The sequence below is a fragment of the Gavialis gangeticus genome, unplaced genomic scaffold (genome assembly GCF_001723915.1).
Source record: "Gavialis gangeticus isolate Ggan-Ray unplaced genomic scaffold, GavGan_comp1, whole genome shotgun sequence".
In the NCBI taxonomy this organism is placed as follows: Eukaryota; Metazoa; Chordata; order Crocodylia; family Gavialidae; genus Gavialis; species Gavialis gangeticus.
In genome coordinates, this window is record NW_017729034.1 from 95722592 (window position 1) to 95744138 (window position 21547).

A 21547-nucleotide genomic window follows, 5' to 3' on the forward strand; every position below is an offset into this window, starting at 1 on the left:
TGTGCGTGTGCACATGCATATGTGCCCATGCATGTTTGCATATGTGTGTGCATCATCCAAAGAGAAAAAGCAGCAGCACCACATGATCTAAGTATCCTGTATTCAGATACTTGCTATGAAGAATTCACCAAAAGCTCTTAGACTCCAGGATTTCATTCGAACACCCTGTAGAGCTGTCCTGAACAACGAATAGTTTGATAAAGAATATAATCTGATCAGAGCCAATTTATAAAGGGATAAAAGGTATAAAATAGACTGTTAACACTGAACTGCATCACCCATCCTGTTCCTGTGCATGCTTCACTTAGGGATGGAATTTGGTCCTGAATGATGCATCCTCTCTCTTTTATACTCAAGGGCCTGCCAGTCAACCAGAGGAAATGCCATAGATGAGCTCATGCTGGCACCAAGGCTGCAGTGAAATCTACTGTGACGCTCAAGTCGAGTTCAAAGGAAAGAGGAAAACAAAACAACTGCAATGAGTTAGGAATGACCAATTCAACTGGAATTAAGACATTAGTCCTACTGACTGAAAGACTTGGCCAGAGTGCCTCTCTTTGGCTGCTCCACCAAACTTCTACCTCCTACTTGCATTCATTTTGAACAATATTTGGTCTATCCACAGGCATCAAAAGGGAGCCTAACAGGATGCAAAATAGCATTTAAAAATTATGATACAAGCTCTCTTTATCTCATAATTGATGGTGATTTGTTTCCCATTGTTACTTCCCTCCCCCGCTTTTTATTGAAAGCAGGCTGGTGCATCCTATGAACTAAATCCTCTCCTCTTTCCTAATGCCCTCCCTATATGGGGAACAGTTTAGAAACAGAATTTAGCTTGGCAGAAGTAGGAAGGACAGGGTAGTAACAGGTGGAAATGCTGCCTTCGCAAGCTTGTGAAAAACTCCTTGCGTAAGTGTGGCAGCCACTTGCTTCCCTGGGCAATGCCTGAAAGTGGCCAGGTTTCTCATACAAACGAATGAGAGAAATTTAAGATTAATATATATATATAGGTTATTTCTTTACTCCAGCATTCGTAGAGCACATTTTGTTGGGTGGTCGGCATGTGCTGTGTCACCCTCTGCCTTATCCACAGAGGACGTTGCATGGGTCCATGCAATGTTCAAGCTGTAGCTTCCGAGTTCATCCCCAGTTTACTCGCTGTGGTGGCTTCACATAGTCGGGGTTCGTCCAGGCTTTGAACCTCAAAGACCTCTTGTACAGGACATGCATTAATCTGGAACAATCTGCTGAGGAAAGTTAGCAAACTGGATCGTACTGTCTGGGAAACTACCTGCTCTGTTTGCTTTCATTGTTTCGCTGTTCCTTTATCCCTTTTTAAAAATAAAAAAAATGAGTGGCACGTGCTGAGAGAACAGTTCAAATTCTTCGCAGAATTTAAAAGACGTCCAGAATAGACATTGAGGGCAAACTCTGCTCTCAGATTAAAATTAAAATGCAGAATAACTTGGCTGAACCTCAGTGAGCCAAAAGCTCTTTTCACTGACACCACTGATGTTGGGTGGAATTACTCCAGATTTAAACCTGGGTAAGTTCACATTTGTGTTCAGGACTAGTGTAAACCCAATGATGTATTGCCAAGACCTCTTACACTCTAATGATAGGGATTGGATGGGACCTAACAAAGGCCTGAGACTTACACTGGCCCCCTGCAAAGGTGTCTGTCTCCCCCACCTTGACTGGAACTTGGCCCAGCTGAGCTGGTTGTGTGAGGAAGATGAGCAGGATTTTGCAAAGCCTGTACAGCAAAAATTGGAAGGAAAAATAAATACTCAAATATACAGACCGCAGCATTTGAACAAAGCCTCTTAGATCCACATATCTGCTCAATTCTACGCAAATCAGGCTTAATCTATTGGGTGCTTTGCATTTTCAATAAAAAGAGTGAAAAGGAGGAAGAAAAAAATAATTTTCCTGCATATTAGCTCTAAGTGGCACCATAAATAAGAAACGTATTTAAATGGTTTTGCATGTGATGTTAGAGCATTTAAGAGTTTGCATAAAGAAGCTGGTTCTACTGTTGACAATGCTTAGCACAAACCTCCAGATTCCCCGTAGGCACCTGAGTCCTTTCCAGCCAGTTACATAATGCTCTTTCTAAAACCAGCAATGCTTTGCAGGCAGTCTGTGCTGCAGCACTGAAGAGCATGCTTCACACAAGTGAGAGAGCTCTTGTAAGCTTGCTGCTGCTTCTTCTTTTTTTTTAGCTATAACACATTGCTTAAGCCATGGCCTACCACAAACAAAGCACTTTCCCTTTTTCCAAGTTGCATACAATGAAATCCTGCAGGCCTCTAACATCTTGCATAAGAATTTTTTATGACCCAGACCTGCAACCTTTACTCACATAAGTGCTCCCACAAACTTCCTGTTTGCAGTAATCCTTAGAGAGCACCCAGGTTCTGCTGCAATAAGCACCTTCCAGCTATTTAAGGTTTTGATTCTTAGGGCAGAAAATAAGCTGCAAGTGGCCAAAAAAATTCCCTTCTGCAGATGAGAGGTGTTGGGCTCATATAAGTAGCCCTAAAGTGCCCCTTCGCAAGGACCTGAAGGGTATGTCCTAGGCCAGCATTTCTCAACCTGTGGGTCGCGACCCAAAAGTGGGTCGTAAGAATATATAAAAGGGTTGCAAACTTTAAAAATGGATCAACAAACTTTAAAAATCGATTCTCCTTTAACATGGGAAACTGTGGCTTTTCTCTTGCAGCCTGGCAGAGTTCCAGTCTGTGAGGGGATGTTTGGGAGCCCCCTGCCCTCCTGTCCCCTCCCTGCCCCAAATTGGATGGGGGGTAGCAGGAGTGAGGGGCACCGAGTTGAGACTGGCCATTGATATTTACAAATGGGTCCTGATACAAAAAAGGTTGAGAATTATTGGCCTAGATAAGCAGGCAGTATAGCCATCCTGCACTGCAGCCCATAAGCACCTGTGGAAGACTGTTCAGATGCCTGCACCTCCTGGGACAGCTCCTGGTTGCACCACAAACCAAAAGCATCCAAGGACACAACCAGGGTGTAAAACCACATCTGTCCTTTCCTCTCCCTGTTGCGCCTGTGGAGATGCATTGCACAAACTGGGGCGAGATGCTCGGTTGCACCTCTGAGAAGCACAGCTCAGGGGGCTTTCTGTGGGGAAAAGTCTAGGCTGGTCCGTGGACTTGAGGCCTCCCTGTGTAGTCCTGTTATCTGCAGCCCTCCCTGACACCTCTTTTGGGCTGTTTCCAACCCATGAGAGGACCCTTGCGCCCCAGATCTGTGTGCAGCGTGGGGGCAGGTTCGTGCTGTGGGCTCAGGCTCCCACTCTGCTGCCCTGGCGACGTCCCCTGCAGGCATGGCAGCAACGGGGGCAGTTGCATCGGGTTGTGCCCCTCACTGCAGCCCTGCGATTAGGGGACATGTTGCCAGGGCAGCTTGAAGCTCGCAATAGCAAGCAGCTTTCCTGCGTGGCCCCGCTCTGCCCTACCACGCCTGGTTGCATCTGCTGGGCTGCAGAGATCCTGGGGGAGGGCAGCAGGGCAGGAGCCCAAGCCCATAGTAGGCAGCCCGCACCTGCCCCACAGATCTGGGGGGCATGGGTTCCCCCCTGCCACCTGGGAGGGCACACAGCAGCAGGGAATCTCCCCTCTCCCCCACCCCCTGGACAAGCCGCCCACAGCCCGCTCCTGGCTGGGGTCCTGTGGCTGTGCCTTTAGGTCCCAGGCCCCAAGTTCCATGCACTGCCCAGCTGGGCAGCAGTCCCAGCCCCAGACCTGCCCAACTCCCTCCCTCCCTCCCTCTGAGGGCTTCAATCCCCTCCGCACCTCCCCCTCACAACTTACATGCAGGAGCTGCTCTCCAGGTTGCCTGGCGGTCATGTGCATGTACATGGCTCCCCCTGCCTGACCGCCCTCCTTCCGCTCCTGCTCCCTTCAGTCCCTTGCAGGCTGCAATGCTGCCAGCCTACAGAGAGCTTGCTGCACAACTGCAAACTCTGGGTTTCTCCACTAAAATGAGAAATCTGCATTTTTCTCCAGTAAAGAGGGAAATCCGTGTTTTACTCCATTTTTCCATAGGGAACAGAAAACCCAGATCCCTGGTCATGCCTGTTCACCAGAGTGCCTGCACCAGGAAAATCCTTGTCCAGATGAACAAGGAGAGCCTAGGGATGCTTTATACCACCACAGCCTTCTATCAAGAGGATGAAAAGGACTCGCTGGATCTCACCCCTGGTCCTTATACACCTACTTGGACTGAGCCTCTAATTATACTGAATTCTCTCACAGTAGGCCAAATTCAGCTGTCACGTACAGTTATGTAACTTTGAAAAAACTCAATTTACTCACATTGCAGCCCCTGGTGTTCTGAAACAGTTGAAATAAGGGGACTCGCACACAATATTTTTAAATGATTAGTGGTGTTTATAAAATATCACAATGTCAGCTCCTAGCTAAATACATGGAGGCTGAGGGTCCTCAGCACTTTTTCTGGATTAGGACCTGCAGGTCTGAACACATATTCATTGTGCTGTGAAATCATGGGGCATTTTAAGTCAGATTTGGATCTCTAATTGCTGAGACATGTCAACAGTACATGTGGCTATCCTGCTATGTTGTATGTACCAAAAGATGATGACTTACAAGAGCTTCTGATGTGGTAGTCTCTGATAGAAGGATGAAAATAAGGGGTATGTGAAGGCAATATCTCAAAAGAATACCACCTTTTCCTGGAAGCTGCAACCAGCCCCTCGGTTATTGATATGCCCATGGAGTTAAGGCCTGAATCTGCAATAGTCAATATTTGCAGTGGTCTGCTGGGTAACCTGAACTCTGATTATAGCTGTAAGAGTTGAGAGCTCAGAGTACCTACAAGCAGAAGTCCTTTAAGTCAAAACCAATCCATGATCATAGAATATAGTGTTACTATGACAAAATCCTGATATTATCATCATGGCTACAAATAGATGTCATTTTTGTGGTGGGATCAGTTGTGCTGAGAGGTGTTGATTGATTGGCTGATGTTGTCCTGGATTGGGACCCTGGTGCTCCCAGGGCTTCAGGGGATCAGTCCCAGGTGCCCAGCCCCTACCCAGGGATGTCCTGGGTAACCCCATGTGTTCCTCACTCTGCACTTATGGATGTGTGCCTAGTGTGAAACACATGCCCTGGGTTCCTCTACAGGTGAATTCTTGAGACGTGTCTGCAAGTGTGGAGTGGGGAGTGCATGGGGTGTCCTAGGAAACTCCCCACTTGAGGCCAGGCACCTGGGGCTGCTATTCCACAGGACTGGGCCCTAAGAGCCCCTGTTGGAGGCAGCTGGAGAGTGCAGTCAGCCCTGGGCTGCTCTCACTCACATGCACTAAACAAGCAGGTGTCCACTGTAAAAAGGCAGCACAAACTATTACTAAAAACACTGCATCGCTATTTTTGGTGCAAAAAGGAGCAGGGGTTTTGTGCCACCCTAAACATTTTTATGGAAGCACAAGTGTGAGGTCTGTTTGCAGCCTGGCGTCAATGGAAAAAAATGCCACTATCCTGGTACTTGTTTAAAATACGATTGCTACAACATAAAACAAGAGCAAGTTCAGAAGACTAACCACATTTAAGTAAAAAAGAACACACTTTATTTATCTACAAGGCAGTACATTGTTGTATCAAAAATTAAGTGCAGATGAAGCTGCACCAAATGGTATTAAGGCAGCAAAGTCAAAATTTATTTAAAAAAAAACAAAACAAAACAGTGTTCTTGCCATAAAAGTTTGATATGGCAGTATATAGACCCATCATTTCTAATATCCTCGATTCAGTACAAAAAACCCAAGTTAGGGAACAATTAGCAAAACATGGAACAAAAAAGACGACATGAACAAGACAGTGTTCTCCCAAACATATGAAGGTGCAACGCATGCTATTATAAACCAATGAGAAATATAACGCAACCAGACAAAAAATAAAACTCTCCCAGGAACAGTGTTCAAAGTATTGCTTATAAAAAGGAAAAAATGTAAATTATAACATTAAAAAGTCTGAAATGCTAGTGCATAGTCAATTAGCTAACATCAAAGTTTGTTTCCTCTCATATAAAGCTCTACTGCCCCTTTTACACTAGCAGCACGACTACATGCTAAGGTCCATAGCAGCAAAACACAGTATTCATTTGGCATTTACAAAATTAAATTACTGAATAAAAATATAATTTGTTCTCATAAATCTATGTTTCATACAGTAATAATTTTTAAAGCAAGCTAATAAAAAATCCTGCCCCTCCCCAAAATAAAACAGAAACACACAATGCATATAGGGTCTAAGACCACGAAAAAATGAAAGAGTACTTCAAAATAGTATGGTTATTTGAGCATTCAAAATCTCGATCGGTTTCCACCTTTGAACATGCTAGCGTTTGTAGTAATGCTTTTCACTGCAGTATTTCATACCAATGCATTTTATTCAGTGATTTAAAATAAAACTGAGTACCTGCTCTTTATAAAAACCCCACATATTTTATCACTGAAATAACAATACTGGTGTATCAGGTCGGCTTGATCTCAAAAAGTACAAAAATTATTTTCTAGCATAAGTCTGCATTTAAGATAATTAATAATTAATTGATTAAATTCAATACCTAATAATTTAGGCAAGTGTCATCTATGTAAAAAAAATCCTTTTAAGTTGGGTGAAATCCAACAAGAATATGCTCAGTGACTAAATGCACTTTGTGCTGCTCCCAACTGTTGTACCACAACAAAAATATGCTCTTCTCCCATTCATGAAAAGTTTTCATGCAGAGGAACGGTAAATTCCAAGTCAACTTGAAGTGTTTTGAAAACCATAATGCTTGTCTTGTGGACCCTTTTTACATCACCAGAGTCCGGGTTGTGAATGCATTCATGTATTTGCGTGCCTGATCAGTAAGGGTCATCTGATCCTCTATCTTCCCACAGGAGGCCGACTCCCAGCTACTGCTCAGATGCTAAATTTGAAAACAAGGAGACAGGTTAGAGTCTGATAAAACATTATTTATTTATCTGTGTCATGGTAGGCCCCATCACAGAGCTGGCCTCATTGCACTAGGTGTTCACCTGCTAGGAAACAGTCCCTGTATCAAAGAACTTAAATCAAAACAGAGAGGGGAGACAATGGAACGTTATACCTATTTTACAGATGGGGAGCGGAGGGAGTGAGAAATTCAATGGCTTGCTGAAAGTCATGCAAGCACAGCCAGGAATGGAACTCTAATTTTGGACCCAGCCCAGCACTTCAGGTGCAAAGCTATTCTCCTTGACAAGACCATATTCACAGAGTACCCTTCTCTTGCCTTTCTGGAAAAAGACAAAGAGAAGGTATTTTTCCTTTTGGCCCATATCCTCAGACAGGTTAAAAGATTGTAGCTAAATGTATAATACTACCACCAACACCTCCCCCGCCCCCAAATAAAAAATCCTGCTGAAGTTTTATTCTATAAGCATGGGTTCTCTGTGCCTCTGCACTCATAAGCTCTTGATAGTCTGACTGCAGCTAACGGATAGCTCAGCATTCTCCGGCATTTTTGCCTGCCTGCACCAATTAGCACATACCCAGTTGTATATCTCCGTGTGCCAACAAAGGTGTGTGGGTAGGAAAGGGAACAGTCTCAGTAGCCACATACTAATCATCATTTAAGGCATTGTTTCTTGCCTGACTTGACAGAGGTTAGAGACACTATTTGGTAAAATGTTGCACAAAAATAAGCATATCTACCCTGAGGCCTATGCACTGTGTTAACTCATTACACATACAAAATGTTTCTCAGTCCCATAAAATGGAAAGAAAGTGAAATTTCTTGGAATTCATGCACATAAAACACATTAATTTACTATGTAAATTCACAGCAGTACAGCTGGGCAATGTCGGGCATTGCAAAGCCCCCTGTGTTCCAAAAACGTACATTTCTTAATTCCAAACTTTGCTGAGAGAGGAACTACTGTGGTTGACAGGAGTGGCTGATCTTCCCATGCCTATAGATTTAGCTGCATAACTAAGTCTGTAGAAACCGGCCTGAACCCTCCGTTGCTTGAAACATGGATCCCCTGGTGCAGTTCAACTTCTGCACTGCTCAGTTACTTGGTCACTGTCAGTGCTACCTCCTGGGCTCTTGGTCAGAGCATGCAACATTTATGTTTCTTTTTCTGGTTGCCAAACATTTAATAGGCACTGTAACTATTCTCTAATCTGAATTTATAAAGAATAACATCCTGACTGGGAACAAGTGTTATCTGATAAACGTTTATGTTGTCAAAGGCCAGGGACGGAGTAGAAAACCTGCAAGATTGATGTAAAGAGAATATTCCACAAGCATGTTCTAACCAGAGCCCTGTAGTAGCAGGCACTGTCCAGACATGGAGACAGACACATTCCCTGTGATGAAGGGCTTACACTCTAGCAGAGACAAAAATGCACTTGACAGGGCAAAGGGACATCATACAAATATTGACCAGGGTGAGGGCAGACATCTTAGTTGTTTTTTAAGACTTTTGCTTCTTCCTATTCCATTATTTGTTGCCAGCTCCATGTGCTGAACTTGATGGTGCAGTTTTTTCTGCACATAAAACTCCCATTGGCTTCCAACAGGAGATCTGTGTCCAGTAGGAGCACATGGTTGGGTTAAAAATCATTAGTTACTGCAGTTACTTTGGGCAGGCAGCATCTGTGAAACAAAGAAACAAACTATACACCTTTTTTACGAGCTCCACTAAACTAAGACTTGTCATGTACCTTGTGGTATGGCTCCGCCTAGGTTCCATATCACAGCCAAAAGCCAGGTGTGACATACTTTTCACTTCACAGACATGCATACGACATGCCACAAAATGCTGCAACTTCCTCTTATGTTTTGGGTAAACAGCTTCCAGGGTAACATTTTCAAAAGTAACTAAGTCACTTAGGAGCCTAAGTTCTACTGAGTGTCAGTTGGACTTTTATTGCCCCCTTTCTTTTAAAATGTACTCTCAAAGAGCTCTATTAAACTCTGGGATAACCCCACTGATTTTACTACAGGGTCGAATCTGGCCTGGGGATCTTAGAAATAGTTGAATTGTACTCAGTCTGGTCACTGCTGAAGTCTGTTATTCTAAGGGTTAAAAATATGTGTCCGTTTTCTTTATGACTCTCTGAAAGTTTCAATGTGCTAGGCTGGAAAAGTGGGTTCAGTTTTTGTTTTTTTTTAAATAGATTAAAACATATGGGAGCAAGATTCCATCTGTCACAAGATGCCAATATTTTTAAATGGAACAAAAATCATGCAGGGAGCGTCCCAATTTCATAAATTATTCTTAAAGTGTTATTATTTATATTATCTTTGTATTAACAGACATATGCTTTAAAAAGTATCGTGCCATCTATTTATCTCAGCAGACTGCTATGTACAGTTATTTCACTTAAAGAAATTAAATAACACTTTCATCGGAGGGGGCTTCATTTAAACTAGCAACAAGTGGGACATATCCAATAAAGTAGTAAGTCACTGCTCTCTTTAGGAGGCTAACTCTCTCCCATGCTATCATTAGGAGGGAGAATGGACCAGGCAAAGGGGACTACAGAGGAATTCAGTAGATCTGTAACATGCTTTAAGATAAAGTGACTTATCTAAGGTCTGCTCTTTATACATAATGGAATATTTGGACTCCAGGGTCGCATGCAGATGAGCACGGCCGTATGGTATGTGGCGCCGCAAACACGTCTACAGCTGTACATGTCACACAATTAAGTGTTCTCTGCACTGCAAGAGCACGCTGCCTGTGCATGTGCTCCTCCGGGATTTTTTTCTGCAGGTTTTTTGACCCCTAAATATCCCTCCTTCCCCTGATTAGACTCTAGAGAAAGCCTAATACTGCAGTCCTGCTGAAGTTGGTGACTGTTTTGCCTAACTCAGGACCACAGAATTTGACCCAGATCACTGCAAGAGTGCTAATGAAATATCATAGTGCAATATCTGTGCTATGATACACTGACCTTGCTTTAATAAAGAATTTTTAAGATTTTCAACTATTTCCCTTTTGAAATCCTCACTCTGAGCCAAAAACCCCTAACAAACCACAAATGCCTGTGCTCTGCGAGCCTTGCTGCTCAATTCTGGAGGCATGTGTGAGAGTCATCTGAATTTGAGAAACCTTGCTTCCATTCTTGGCAAAGATCACTAGGTCTCACAACCCAGGCATAGCATATTTCTGGATCTGAACGCACATGCCTGTCCAAGAAGGCACTTAGTAAAAAAGGCAAAAGCAACTTGGAGGCTGAGAAGCACAATGGGTCTTTGCATGCCAGCAGAGCAGCAAGTGCTGATGAGCCTTAGTTATAAAAAATAATAAAATAACTCTGCTGTAGAAGGCAGAGCCTAGAATATATTTCGTAAGTGGAAAAGGTGGAGGGGGATGGGGTTGAGCAGCAAGTCTGATGCGTAAAGAAAAGCAGTTTATGCCCAACACTAAATATACTTTTCTAGAAAACCCTTGTTATCTTCCTTGTTTCACACTGCATTTTAAAAGGTCTGATCCTGCAAGTCCTTGCACAGACAAAACTCCTGTTGACATCAATGGGAGTTTTGCTGCACAAAGGCTAAAGAATCTGGTCCATAATCAAGAGTTCACAGGGTCTGATCCAAAACCCTAGTGACGCTGATGTGTGTGTTTTCCCTAAGTTTACCAGGCCTTGACCGTGCAGGAAGAGAATTTTGTCAGTCCCCTATTAACTATCAGTCTGTAGGTGCATTTCTGGTCTTTTGCAGGCAGATTTTCTTTCTCTAAATAGGAATCATGGAAAAAAACAACATACGTCCACTACGCTGAATTCCCATACAATTACAAAATCATGTTGCAATTCCAGCTATGTCACTCCCCTTGGTTAATTTTTTTCACATCAATAATCCTACTAGCACATCCTTCTGGCAACAAAATTATCTCACTTATCCTGTAACGTGCTTTCAACTGCCCCAGGCAAAAGTGAACTGTAAATAAACTGCCAAAGCTTTAACTGGGATATCCAGTTAAAGCACTTTAAAACAAAGATCTTGGACCCTCTAGACAGAAAAAGAAGAGTAGGGCAAGAGAATGCCGGGGAAAGGTGCTTTTACAACTGCTTTATAATGTGCTATATGTGTTATTTTAATAAGTCTCAGCATTACTATAGTATGCCTACTTGGAACAGGTAGTAACAAATATCTCTGCAGTTATGTGACACAGAGCTACCGCAATAATGGAAATGTAGTTAAAATCCTTGTGAAAAGGGCAGTATTAGAAAATAGATTTAAAACTCCCCAGGCCAGATTCTGATCTTAGTCAAGCTGGTAGAAATGACTGATGTTACTGTATCCTTGGGTGGGTACAATTAAAACAGAATCTGACCCCAGTTTTTGTGCCCTAAAAGGCAATACGTTTTACCTTCCTTCTCACTTAAAAGAGTTACTTACGTTAACCTAAACTGATCCTATATAGCTGAGGTACACTACATGGCAGGAGAATGTGGGTAAAAGCAAAAATGCAGAGTTCTTTTTCTAAATTTTAACACCACAATGAATACGCCAACAGAATATATTCTAATACGTATCATTTGTAAGTTTATGGCTTCCTATTTCATAAGGCCTTTGAACCAAGGCCAGCACTTTCACCAGCTTCTTATCAGTTGCAAGGTAATAAAGATTAATGCAGAAGTCAAGTTACTGTAAACCAATTCTATTTCATTTGCTTATGGAACAATCATAATAATGTATTTATTTGCCTATGCAGCAATAATAAAACAGCACTAAGCCTCTTCATTCTACTGGCTCTTACCAGGACACTGAGAAATTCTCTCTCTCACCTGGTTTTCTTCCAGGTGTTCGGAAAATGTAGCCCACTCCTGTATACTAAGACAAAATAAAATGACAAGGCTCCTAAATTTTTATTATTATACTGATGAGATCAATGCTAGAAACTACACTAGGACCCAATTCTGAAGCCCTTACTCAGAAACATTCATTTTAAAACCAATGTTAAGAACAAATGAACTGATCTTGAAGGGTGATGAATGCTTGCAACTCCTACTGATTGGATGACTGGCACTTGCCAGGGTGTGTCCATGAGGAAAGACTTAGATATTTTTATCCCTGCAGCTGACAGTCTTTCAGTTCAGGATGTGAACAGAATGCTGCAGTTTGCTGACCCTCATGCAGTCACCTGCCTATGCCCTTCTTATGTCTGTCCCTACATGCTGCATGAGAGCAAACACGGCTGCCCAGGACATTGTCATTTCTGATGCATTGTGTTCTGTTGCCTCGAGAGACAAATCAAGAGACTGATTGTCCCCCAATTTTGACTACATTTTTGCTTCTCTAGGGTGTGCAAAGCACAGGTCCTGTGCATTAGTCACAAAAGAAGGGAGGCAGTAACACAGCTGAAGAAAAGCAGCATGGCAACTTCTCCCTACCTCCACACATCTTTCAGTTCCACTGGAGTAAGGATTTTCTTTCCTGCCCTCACTTTGGAAGGCCTAGGATCCTATTCCCCAAGGAAGCCATGGAGGAAAGCCAGTAAAAGAAGCAGGCTCCTTGCAGATCTCTGCTGCAGGCAGAGGAGCAGATTTTACTCTCAAAGAAGCAGATTTTACTCTCTAACTGCAAAATAAATGTCTCAAAATGAAAAAGGGGAAAATTAAAGGTTGATGCACAATCCAATGGCTCATAGGATAGGTTAACAAGTGAGCAGAATGAAAGCAAAAAATGTGTTTTTTAACTTAAACTCATTCTTTAAAGAACATTAAGATTGTGACACAAGCCACTGAAAGTCAGGAAATTCAAACTGAAGGGTGTCAGTCTGTGGTTAAAAAGAGGAAAGTGATGGGAGCTAAAGACTTAAGAATGTGCTTTTTAACTTGCAGAGCTTGTATAGTTTGTAGTTTCCTTTTGTTATTTCTAAACACAGAACATATAAAAAGAAGTTGTGTTTTTAAAAAAGGCTGCCATAACTTAGTGTGAGGGTAGGCAGGACTGGGAGGACAATGTATGAATTAGCTAATTTGCTCTCCCTGGTATTGTATATGGTGTAACCACACATGTATTCTGTCATTTACTCAAAAGACTAGTAAGATATAATATATGAATATAACTGTTTTTTGAAAGCATAACATTACATATGAAAGGCCAAATTCCATGGCCTTTATTTCAGGTAGTTATGCTCTACTCAGGCAAATTCCCAGGGAGATAAATCATTTTGCCTGGCTAAGGTTTTCCCGATTCATCCCAAAGTGTTAGACCCTGAAGTCTTGTCCCTGCCATTCTTCACCAGGCAACACTCCCTCTGCAGTCAAATGAAGCACTGTTTGAAAAGACAACAGTGAAAAGACTCTGGCAAGTGTTTGGGCTCCATAAAGAGGAGTGCAAGGTACCCCAAGGCATAGGCACAGGGTTGGCAAGAGCCCCTTCTGTACCTTCTGCTCCTGTCTCCAGAGCATAAGCAGCGGGTGGGGGGGGCACAAGCCTCCTGAGATTTCTGTGCTGATGGTAGGGTGCGGGGCTGCAGCCCAGCCAGAGCCATAGTCTGACAGCAGTGGGGGCAGTGGCAGCAGCGCAGAGTTGTTCCCCCACACTTGCCCCCACACCATCAACACTTACTCGTAGTCTATACTCCAGAGTACCCAGGTCCACAGCCCCTTCATGCTGGTTATGCAGGGCAGAGAGCCCCTTCTTTGGTCTCCCCCCAAGCTATTCTTCTGCACTAGACTCTGTTGACTTGGCACAAGCTGTTTCAGCAGCATGCTGTGGATGCTCAGCTGGCAGAATCCCACCCCCCCCTTACCTGAAGCTTAGTTTGTGGTGGTGGTCATGGTGGGAGGGTGTTATGCTGTCCCCCCACACCAGTGCTGAATTGCACCCTTTAGAATATGGTCTGTATTATTTATAGAAGCAGCAGAAATTATAATTAGTTCTAAAACATTTTTTATCTCAGCAGAAAATACCTTATGAAGTTGCTCTTAATATTCCTTACTTTACAGAGCTGTAGCTTTCTTCTTTAGAGTTTACTAACTCAGCAGTACAGAAAGTGACTAGACTATTTCATGGGATAATTGCTAACCAAAATGTCATTTTTTCTAAAGCAACTATAATGTGAATTATGAAAATGCTAAGAAAAAAGTTGTGTGCTGGTAAAGCTTGCTGCTTGTTGCTTGCATAAATATAAAATGAGAAAAACTTTTTTTTTAATGTGATTTTAAAAATGTACTCCTGGACTAAAACTCTGTGCCCATGGCATTTTTAGTGAATGAAAATTACCTTGGACTGATTTAGAACTTATGCCTCCTTTCCCCCCAACACCACATTCACATCCACATGGCTTTAAAGACTGGTGATGACAAGGCATCCTGTAATCCTTTCTTGGACTGAAGTCAGTGGGAATTTTGCCTCAGTAAGAAGCATTGGATCAGACCCAAAATATTAACAGCATCTAAACAACACCTGGATTAAATTTCATCCAGATCAGCTCTATGGGCCAAATCCTGTTCTTATTTAAATAGGTGGATTTGGTTGCTTATGTTTGTGCATAAAGACTTAGGAAGTAAAAATTCTAAACACTCTCCACTGCTTTACAACTGTGAGACATAATCTACTATTATTGCACTGCTATGTCCTATTGCTGCAGATGGAATAAAAACAGTATAGGGAGTAACTGGGAGCAAAATTGGGCCAAATTCAGTACAACCTTAGTGTAAATCCACTAAAATCAACTGAGTTATGGGATGACTCTGTTTCCTTGTTCTTTACCTACACCTCATTAATACTAATTTGGACAAACCACTGGTCAATTCGTGGTGCTGCAATGCTACCAAATATCACCACTTCACCTCTGGGAAAACCTAGATGTGCTAACAACAGGTAAGCATTTTGGCCTTTAGAACCCTTCATTAATATTGACATACTGCCTGACTGGACTGTCTGGTCATCAGTTTGGAGATTAAAACAATTTAACATCTGAACAACTGTTCCAATATGCTGCAGGCCAAGTACTCATTTTTTTGTTTTTCATTTTATTGACTAATGTTCTTCTTTCACAGTACCACCTACAAAAAAGCAATGAAGTCAAGCAAAACTTCTCTTTGGCCAAAATCTGAGAAGCGCTGACCACCTGTTGAATACCCTCAACTCCAAACAAAGTCAAGAGGGCTGCAGAACTGGATCTCAGGGTATGCCAACATATTCACTTTATTGTATGCAGAGAAAATCCCGCCCCAGGGAAGTGAATAAGAGAAAGAGAAAAATAAATAATTCAAGGCTCTTTGTTTATAAAGAGATAATTTGGAGAAAATGGGAAATAGTTGAAATATCAAGAAGTAGGGATGTGAAAGATTAAATGTTTAAACAATAAGTATATTTATACCAGTAATTGTTGGGCGCGGTCTGGTGGGGAAGGGAAGCAGGAACAGGAAGGCAGCAGGGCAGGAAAGAGGGAAGGACGGAGGAGTGAGGAGGTGGTGGAGTAGTGAGGGGGTACTAGTATCCATACCTGGCCTGCTCCCACCCTCCCAGTGCTCTGGTGGCTGCAGTAGGCTGGGAAAGTCCCTAACCTGCTGCTGCTGCCCACAGCTTCAAATGGGTTGTGTTGTCTGGCGGGGCTTGCTGCCACCTCCTCGCCCCCCTGTCAAAGGCCCTGTGGAGTGGCTCTCAGCAGCAGGGCCTGTGAGCAGCCTCTGACTCCCTCAGCTGCTCCAGGCAGGCAGCTGTGGCCCCTCTCTCATGGTGGGGTGAAGTAAGGTAGGCACTAGCCTGGGGCTCTGCACTCCCCTGGCAGGGACCAGATACATGTTTTGGTTAGCCATTTAACTGATATAATTAGAAGTTAAATGGATAATTAGAGGTTAAGCAGATAAGTTTTTAAACTATCAAGAAGTCCCATTTACCAGACAGGACTGTTTTGTAATTCACTAGGGATAGGACTTATAAAGTATCTAAAGAACAAAACCCCACAGATTTCAGCTTCTAAACACTTAGGCCACTGATTCTCAATCAGGGTGCCATGGCACCCTGGGTTGCCTTGATATACTTTCAGGGGTAATGTGGGGTACCACACAAAGTTAGCACTGGTATGTGTGCTAACACGATTCACAAGTTCAACACAGAGATTTCAAACAGGAATCCAGTGTCAAAAACAAGTTGACCTTTCTGAGTTCTTTGCAACAGAAGAATTACTCTGTTATCTTTCTGTAGTCAAAAACTGAGTGAAAACAAAGAGCTGACATTTTCCCAATGGGTATCTTGAGTCTGAAAATGGTGAGAACTGACTTAGGTACACATTCTCAAGAATATTTAGGAATATAACTCACTGGTTTCAATATGAGTTAGGTGCCTAAATACCTCCGAGGATCTGAGCTTAAGACATTCTGGAAAAGCTAAAATCTTAAAATTCAATGTATTTTTCCAATGACGCATAACTGATTTAAGTGGACAACTTCTATGAATGCAAAGTGGTCGTCTCTGCATTTGACTAGAGTCCCCTGATAATTTTCTGACTGAATGCTGTTCTATTAAAAATACCGTTTCTTTGAAACTGAAACTTTATGCCAAAAAAAATTTTAAAACATTTTAATAAGGCCAATATATTCCAATTTCAACTTTTTCTGAACATAAATTCCAATTCTGCTGTTATAAAAGAAGTTCTCGTTTTGAAATTTATTCTGTATTATGAAAAATAGATCTTACAAAGCTGTACTGAAGTAAAATATTTGATTCAGAACCTTTTAAATTCTTTGCTTTCAATTTAATTCAGAATGAAAAGGTTTAAAATGGTGGAATTTCTTGTGAAACAGAAATTCCAGTTCCCACAAAGTTCTGCTTCTGATATAAAGATATTACTAATATTTGAAATGTAGAAACTGAGACAGTTTTTGAGATCTTAATGTACTGCTTTTTAAAGGATGCTTACAGATGATAAATCCAGGGCAGATTTTGCTGAATAAATAATCCATATTGCTATGAATACAAATCCAAAGGTAGACTGGTTAATTACCACAGTACTCCCTTCTGTGGATTTTCTTTCTTTTGGATTGGAAATACTAATAATACTTGCATTATTCTGTAGGGAACTGTTCAGTCTGTGTATAAAAACTATTTAAAACCAAAGAGTAATTACCTGCAATGGATTACCCAATGGCCTATTTCTAGGTACTGCAAACTGTCTGTGAAGGCTGCTGTCCTCTTCTGACACTGGCATCTTTAAAATGGAACTAGTAAGAAGATTCTGCACCAAAAAAAGAAAGGGAATATTTAGGGAGTTTTCATAGCATAAACATATTTTTAAGAGAGACTCAACCCAACTACCCCACTGGATACTACAAGGGGTTGGAACATAGGAAGTCTGGAAGCAAGGTTAGTCCCTCTAGTATAGATCACTATTATACAATGAAGAGTAAGGGGCACACCCAGAAAACAACTTAAGCAAATGTTTTGCTTTGGCTTTGTTTGGGCCCAAGGTAGAGACTCTTCCTTTTAAGAATTCCAACTTTGATCTGAGAGACTATTACATAGAGGTTAAGATCTCTCCTAAATATATGGAAAAGACAATACATAGTTCCAAATGCCTGCAACTCTCTCTGCCTTCCACAGGAGTCACAAAGGTCAAGTTAGGAGCATGAATTAGGAATCTAATAAGGGTCTTTGCCCTTACAGTATCTTTTTCTTGTCTCTAAAGTACATAAACATAGGATACCACACACATAATGGAGTAAATGCTCTCTCCTGAGAATGTTCAAAAATTCTCTCTCTTGTATTTGAGAACATGTAAGGATGAAACAAAAACAGGGTTCTATGGTTTGAACCCGTATATGTACCGGAACATCCTCCATGGCAGATGTATGTGTGAAGAGCTGAGCGTTCAGGTTTTCCCCTTCCCAGTGATTTGAGCAAAAGAAGCTTCCAGTTTTATCTGTTGGCGACTCTACCTGGAAGGATCAAAGGATATGTGTTAAAGACTTTATTATATATTCATGTAATGAGACCTCCTCAAAACACCGGAGATCCAAATCATTCCATGTAGCTTGGTTTCCACTGGGTTCTTCTATGTTTTCACAAATATTGAAAAAATCAGTTTAATGGGAAAGGAACTGGACAGTAACAGCAAGCTCTTTACTAAAGCTGGACTCAAGTGGGAAAAAAAAGAGATGTAGCTCATGGACTGAAAGAAATTGTTATTAATTTCACAGCAAACACCACAGACTTAGATGGCCCCTGTATATCTTCCGTATCTCACCTCTTGTTTTATCTTCTTAAGCAGAGGGGGTCCATTTTCATGTAGGCCAGACACAATTCCAGATTCATCAGACTCCTGTTTGATAACATCTTGCAGGTCTTCTACAAGGTGAGTTGGTGTTTGAGGCTAAGGAAGAAACGGGTATAGGTTAAGCCCTAGGCAAGCCCCTTGCACTAATACCAAAGCAACTTTTATCTCCATTGTCTTCTTACCAGCATCTTTAAAGGCCCATATTTCATTTCTTGAGCTGCAAGTGCATTTTTGAATGGAGTAGGTGTTCTTGGAGAGCTCTCCAGTATTGACCTTTTGATGGCTGGAGTTCTGAAACTATAAAAAGAGGGAGAGAAAAACTTTTCCATTGATTGTGTTTGAAAACCATTTTTAACATGAAAATTTTGCATATTGTCAAAAGACTGACATTTATGAAATATTATACTGCAATGACATTCTGAGTTCACATTCAGCTATCTTACTTTTCTGGAGGAAGCACCTGTTCTAATAGTCTAATGTGCAACAATACTAAATTTAAAAAACTAGTGGACGTATCTATATGATTATTCCCTACTAAGAAACTTGACATTGAAAAAGATGAGTACTTTTTTAACTAAAGAAAATCTGAATACATTAGCAAACAGGACAGCAACAGACATGAGAATATCCAGCATTTCATTCTGGCCGTGGACTAACCTGAAAAAAAAATCCCTGTGTTCTGAAAATTCAATGTCAAGATTAAAAAAGGACTTACAGATTATTTTCCTTCTGAGTTTTAAATGCCTGGTCTCTGTGAAGTGGTGTTGTAACAGTCAGCTTATGACCACAAACTGGAGTGGAAGTTAATGTAGGATTGTCCAGGTCCAGGTTTTCATGATTGGTTGAGGTGTTTAAGAACTGCAGGTGTGACAAAACAAAAGCAATATAAACACCAAGATGAAGAAATTGATTTTCAAGCCATCTTTGCTGAACTAAATAAGGGGGGGGAGGAGGAATCTTTTTAGGTATTAACCCCCCAAAATTCTCAGGCACTACAATATACTTGTATATCTGGAATGTCTGATTATGTGGTAAAAGTATTGTCTCCCTAGTAGTTTTATTAGAGAATCATGAATTAAAAAAGGAAAAAGTTCAGCATTTCATGTGCTGGAACTATAAGCCAAATTACTTTCCATTCCAAAAAAGACTTTTTCTACCCTTTATAAAGCCAAGTGCTAAAAGCCTCACTTTATTTTTTACTCAAATTAATTGTAGTTTTCTTTAATAGAAGTTTGCCTAAGCAAGGACAGAAGCCTAACAAGTAAAGGCTTCAGGAGCTGGCTAAAAAAAATGGTGGGTAAATTTGGCAAAGTTTTAAATAAGACAATGAGGCATACATTTAATTTAATAAACTGAGGAAACTTAGCTCCTTCATCATCTCTGTGAAAACAGAGGGACTTAATGACCTAATATGTCATTTTTCTCTCTAATTCTATTATTTTATTTATGAATTTGGAGGTGTCATCTCTTCTGTTACAGATTTGTCAAAATATGTCTTACTTGTAGAAGATTAAAAATATACATAGGCAAAAATATAGCACATCAAAATATGTCTTTACTTCCGTAAATAAGTTATGCTCAAATATAGTTAATTAAAAATGTATCGGGGTACCTTTAAACACAAAATGTTTTTTCTAACCCTCCATGAAAAATTGCCTTTTTGACAGTCAGGACCATCAAATAGCCAAACCAAACTATAACAAAAGCAATCCGCAAACCAAAAACAAAGCGTAGATAATGTTACAGCTGTGAGACAAAGCAACAAATGACAGGAAATTCAAAGTGGAGACCAAGATGATTTCAATGTGCATATTTTCTTTTCATCCTTGTCCTACCCACTGTAGTGCCTTGAGTTAAGAATGAAGCTACCATTTGAATTTTCTGTTTGTTGTTAGTTTGTTTCACAATCTGAGTTTTATTTAAATACAATTTGGAATTTTCTGGGTCAGTGAATCATACTGTAAGTGGACAGAGATGGAAAGTATTACAATGAACAGATATGTTAAACTCTGGTAGGTATTAAAAGCAAGAGCAAAGCACGCAGTCATCTTCCCCTACAAAACCACGAAGAATTAAAGAAACAATAGAGAAAAAGAAAATCAACAGTTAGCTTGCTGATAATCTAAACTCAGTGGTGAAGACTATCAGCAGTAAGAAGATTCAAACATGGAGTGAAATCAACAAGTGCAACAGTATTTAGTCATTTGTTCCAAAGGATTAGTTTCTAAATTGTTAACTCTGGTGACTTTTGAGAATTAGTAACATCTGTGCAGAAGTCTTGATCTACCTGTGAGGGAGAGAAGGGTAGACTTTTGACAGGGGAGCGCTTAGGTGTTGAACTGCTGACGTCAGCAAGTATGAAGGAGCTACTGTGGCCACTGGCTAAGTGGCTGGAATGCCCTCTCTTTTTGCGAAGAATGACCAGCGGAGTTGTGCTGCATTTTGAGGCAGATAAGGGCTTTGGTGAGTCAAGAGAGTCTTGACTCAATAAGAATTTGCTCAAGTTTGTGCTAGAGTGTCCTTCAGCTCTACACGCAATGGCCTCTCTTTGCTGAAGCTGTGCGACTTTGCCTGAGGGAGTTTTGCTAGGCGAAGTGTCTGCTTCTTCAAAGAATTCAAAACTGCTGAGATCACCCCATGATGAAGGATCCTGAAACAGTGTGGGAGGCACGGAACTATAAGACAGAGTATAGTGCCACCTCATGAAAATAAAGCACTATGATATGCCAGTAACCAAAGAAAAAAAAGCTGTCCTTCCCAATATAATTCAATTTGACCCTGTTTATTTGAGTAATATTACAAACAACTTAGTCATATTTTAATATATATATATTGAATATATCAAGCTGTATATTATCCTAGAGTTGCTGGAAACTGAATTCCTGCAACTAGCAATGACTCAAGTGATGACCTGCCAATATTATGTACATTGGTACGAAGACAACGCCTTTTGTTACGGAAAAATGTGTTCACCAAGCTAAGTTTAACCTTATTCTAAACACCATGGTTGCTTAGTAAATGCTGAATGGGATGTAGCTGAATGGCTTAAGCTGTGCACCCTAGTTGCTATAAATCAAAATGATACCAACACGCTTATTTCAGTGCAACACCTCTGTTTCAGCTGACATTACCAGATTACAGTGAACAAAGGCCAGTGTTAAGTGCAGTAAGCCCTTCACTGTTAAAGTAAGATTTCCAGTTCTTCAAATATGCCATACAAGCTCCTTAAGCTTTGAGAAGAGGCAACTATGGATGCTACACCTTGCAGTGAGGAAGAATACC

At 41.2% G+C, this 21547-nt stretch overlaps 1 protein-coding gene across 7 annotated transcripts in view; it reads right to left on the minus strand.

Moving 5' to 3' along the window:
* Positions 1 to 5594: 5594 nt before the first annotated feature.
* MYB (MYB proto-oncogene, transcription factor) overlaps positions 5595 to 21547 on the minus strand; it is a 33992-nt gene continuing 18039 nt past the window's right edge. For 3 of the 7 annotated variants that reach the window (XM_019527407.1, XM_019527406.1, XM_019527409.1), the window contains 7 exons: positions 20553 to 20915; positions 18981 to 19123; positions 18448 to 18562; positions 18236 to 18361; positions 17817 to 17927; positions 17120 to 17227; positions 5595 to 6963 (listed from right to left, as the gene is read on the minus strand). In XM_019527407.1, the coding sequence (XP_019382952.1) occupies positions 6847 to 6963; positions 17120 to 17227; positions 17817 to 17927; positions 18236 to 18361; positions 18448 to 18562; positions 18981 to 19123; positions 20553 to 20915 (1083 nt within the window). In that variant the 3' untranslated portion in view covers positions 5595 to 6846. Of the gene's footprint in view, positions 7313 to 17119; positions 17228 to 17816; positions 17928 to 18235; positions 18362 to 18447; positions 18563 to 18980; positions 19124 to 20552; positions 20916 to 21547 lie in introns of all 7 variants that reach the window. The other 4 variants (XM_019527410.1, XM_019527412.1, XR_002099444.1 and 1 more) reach the window with 3 other exon arrangements.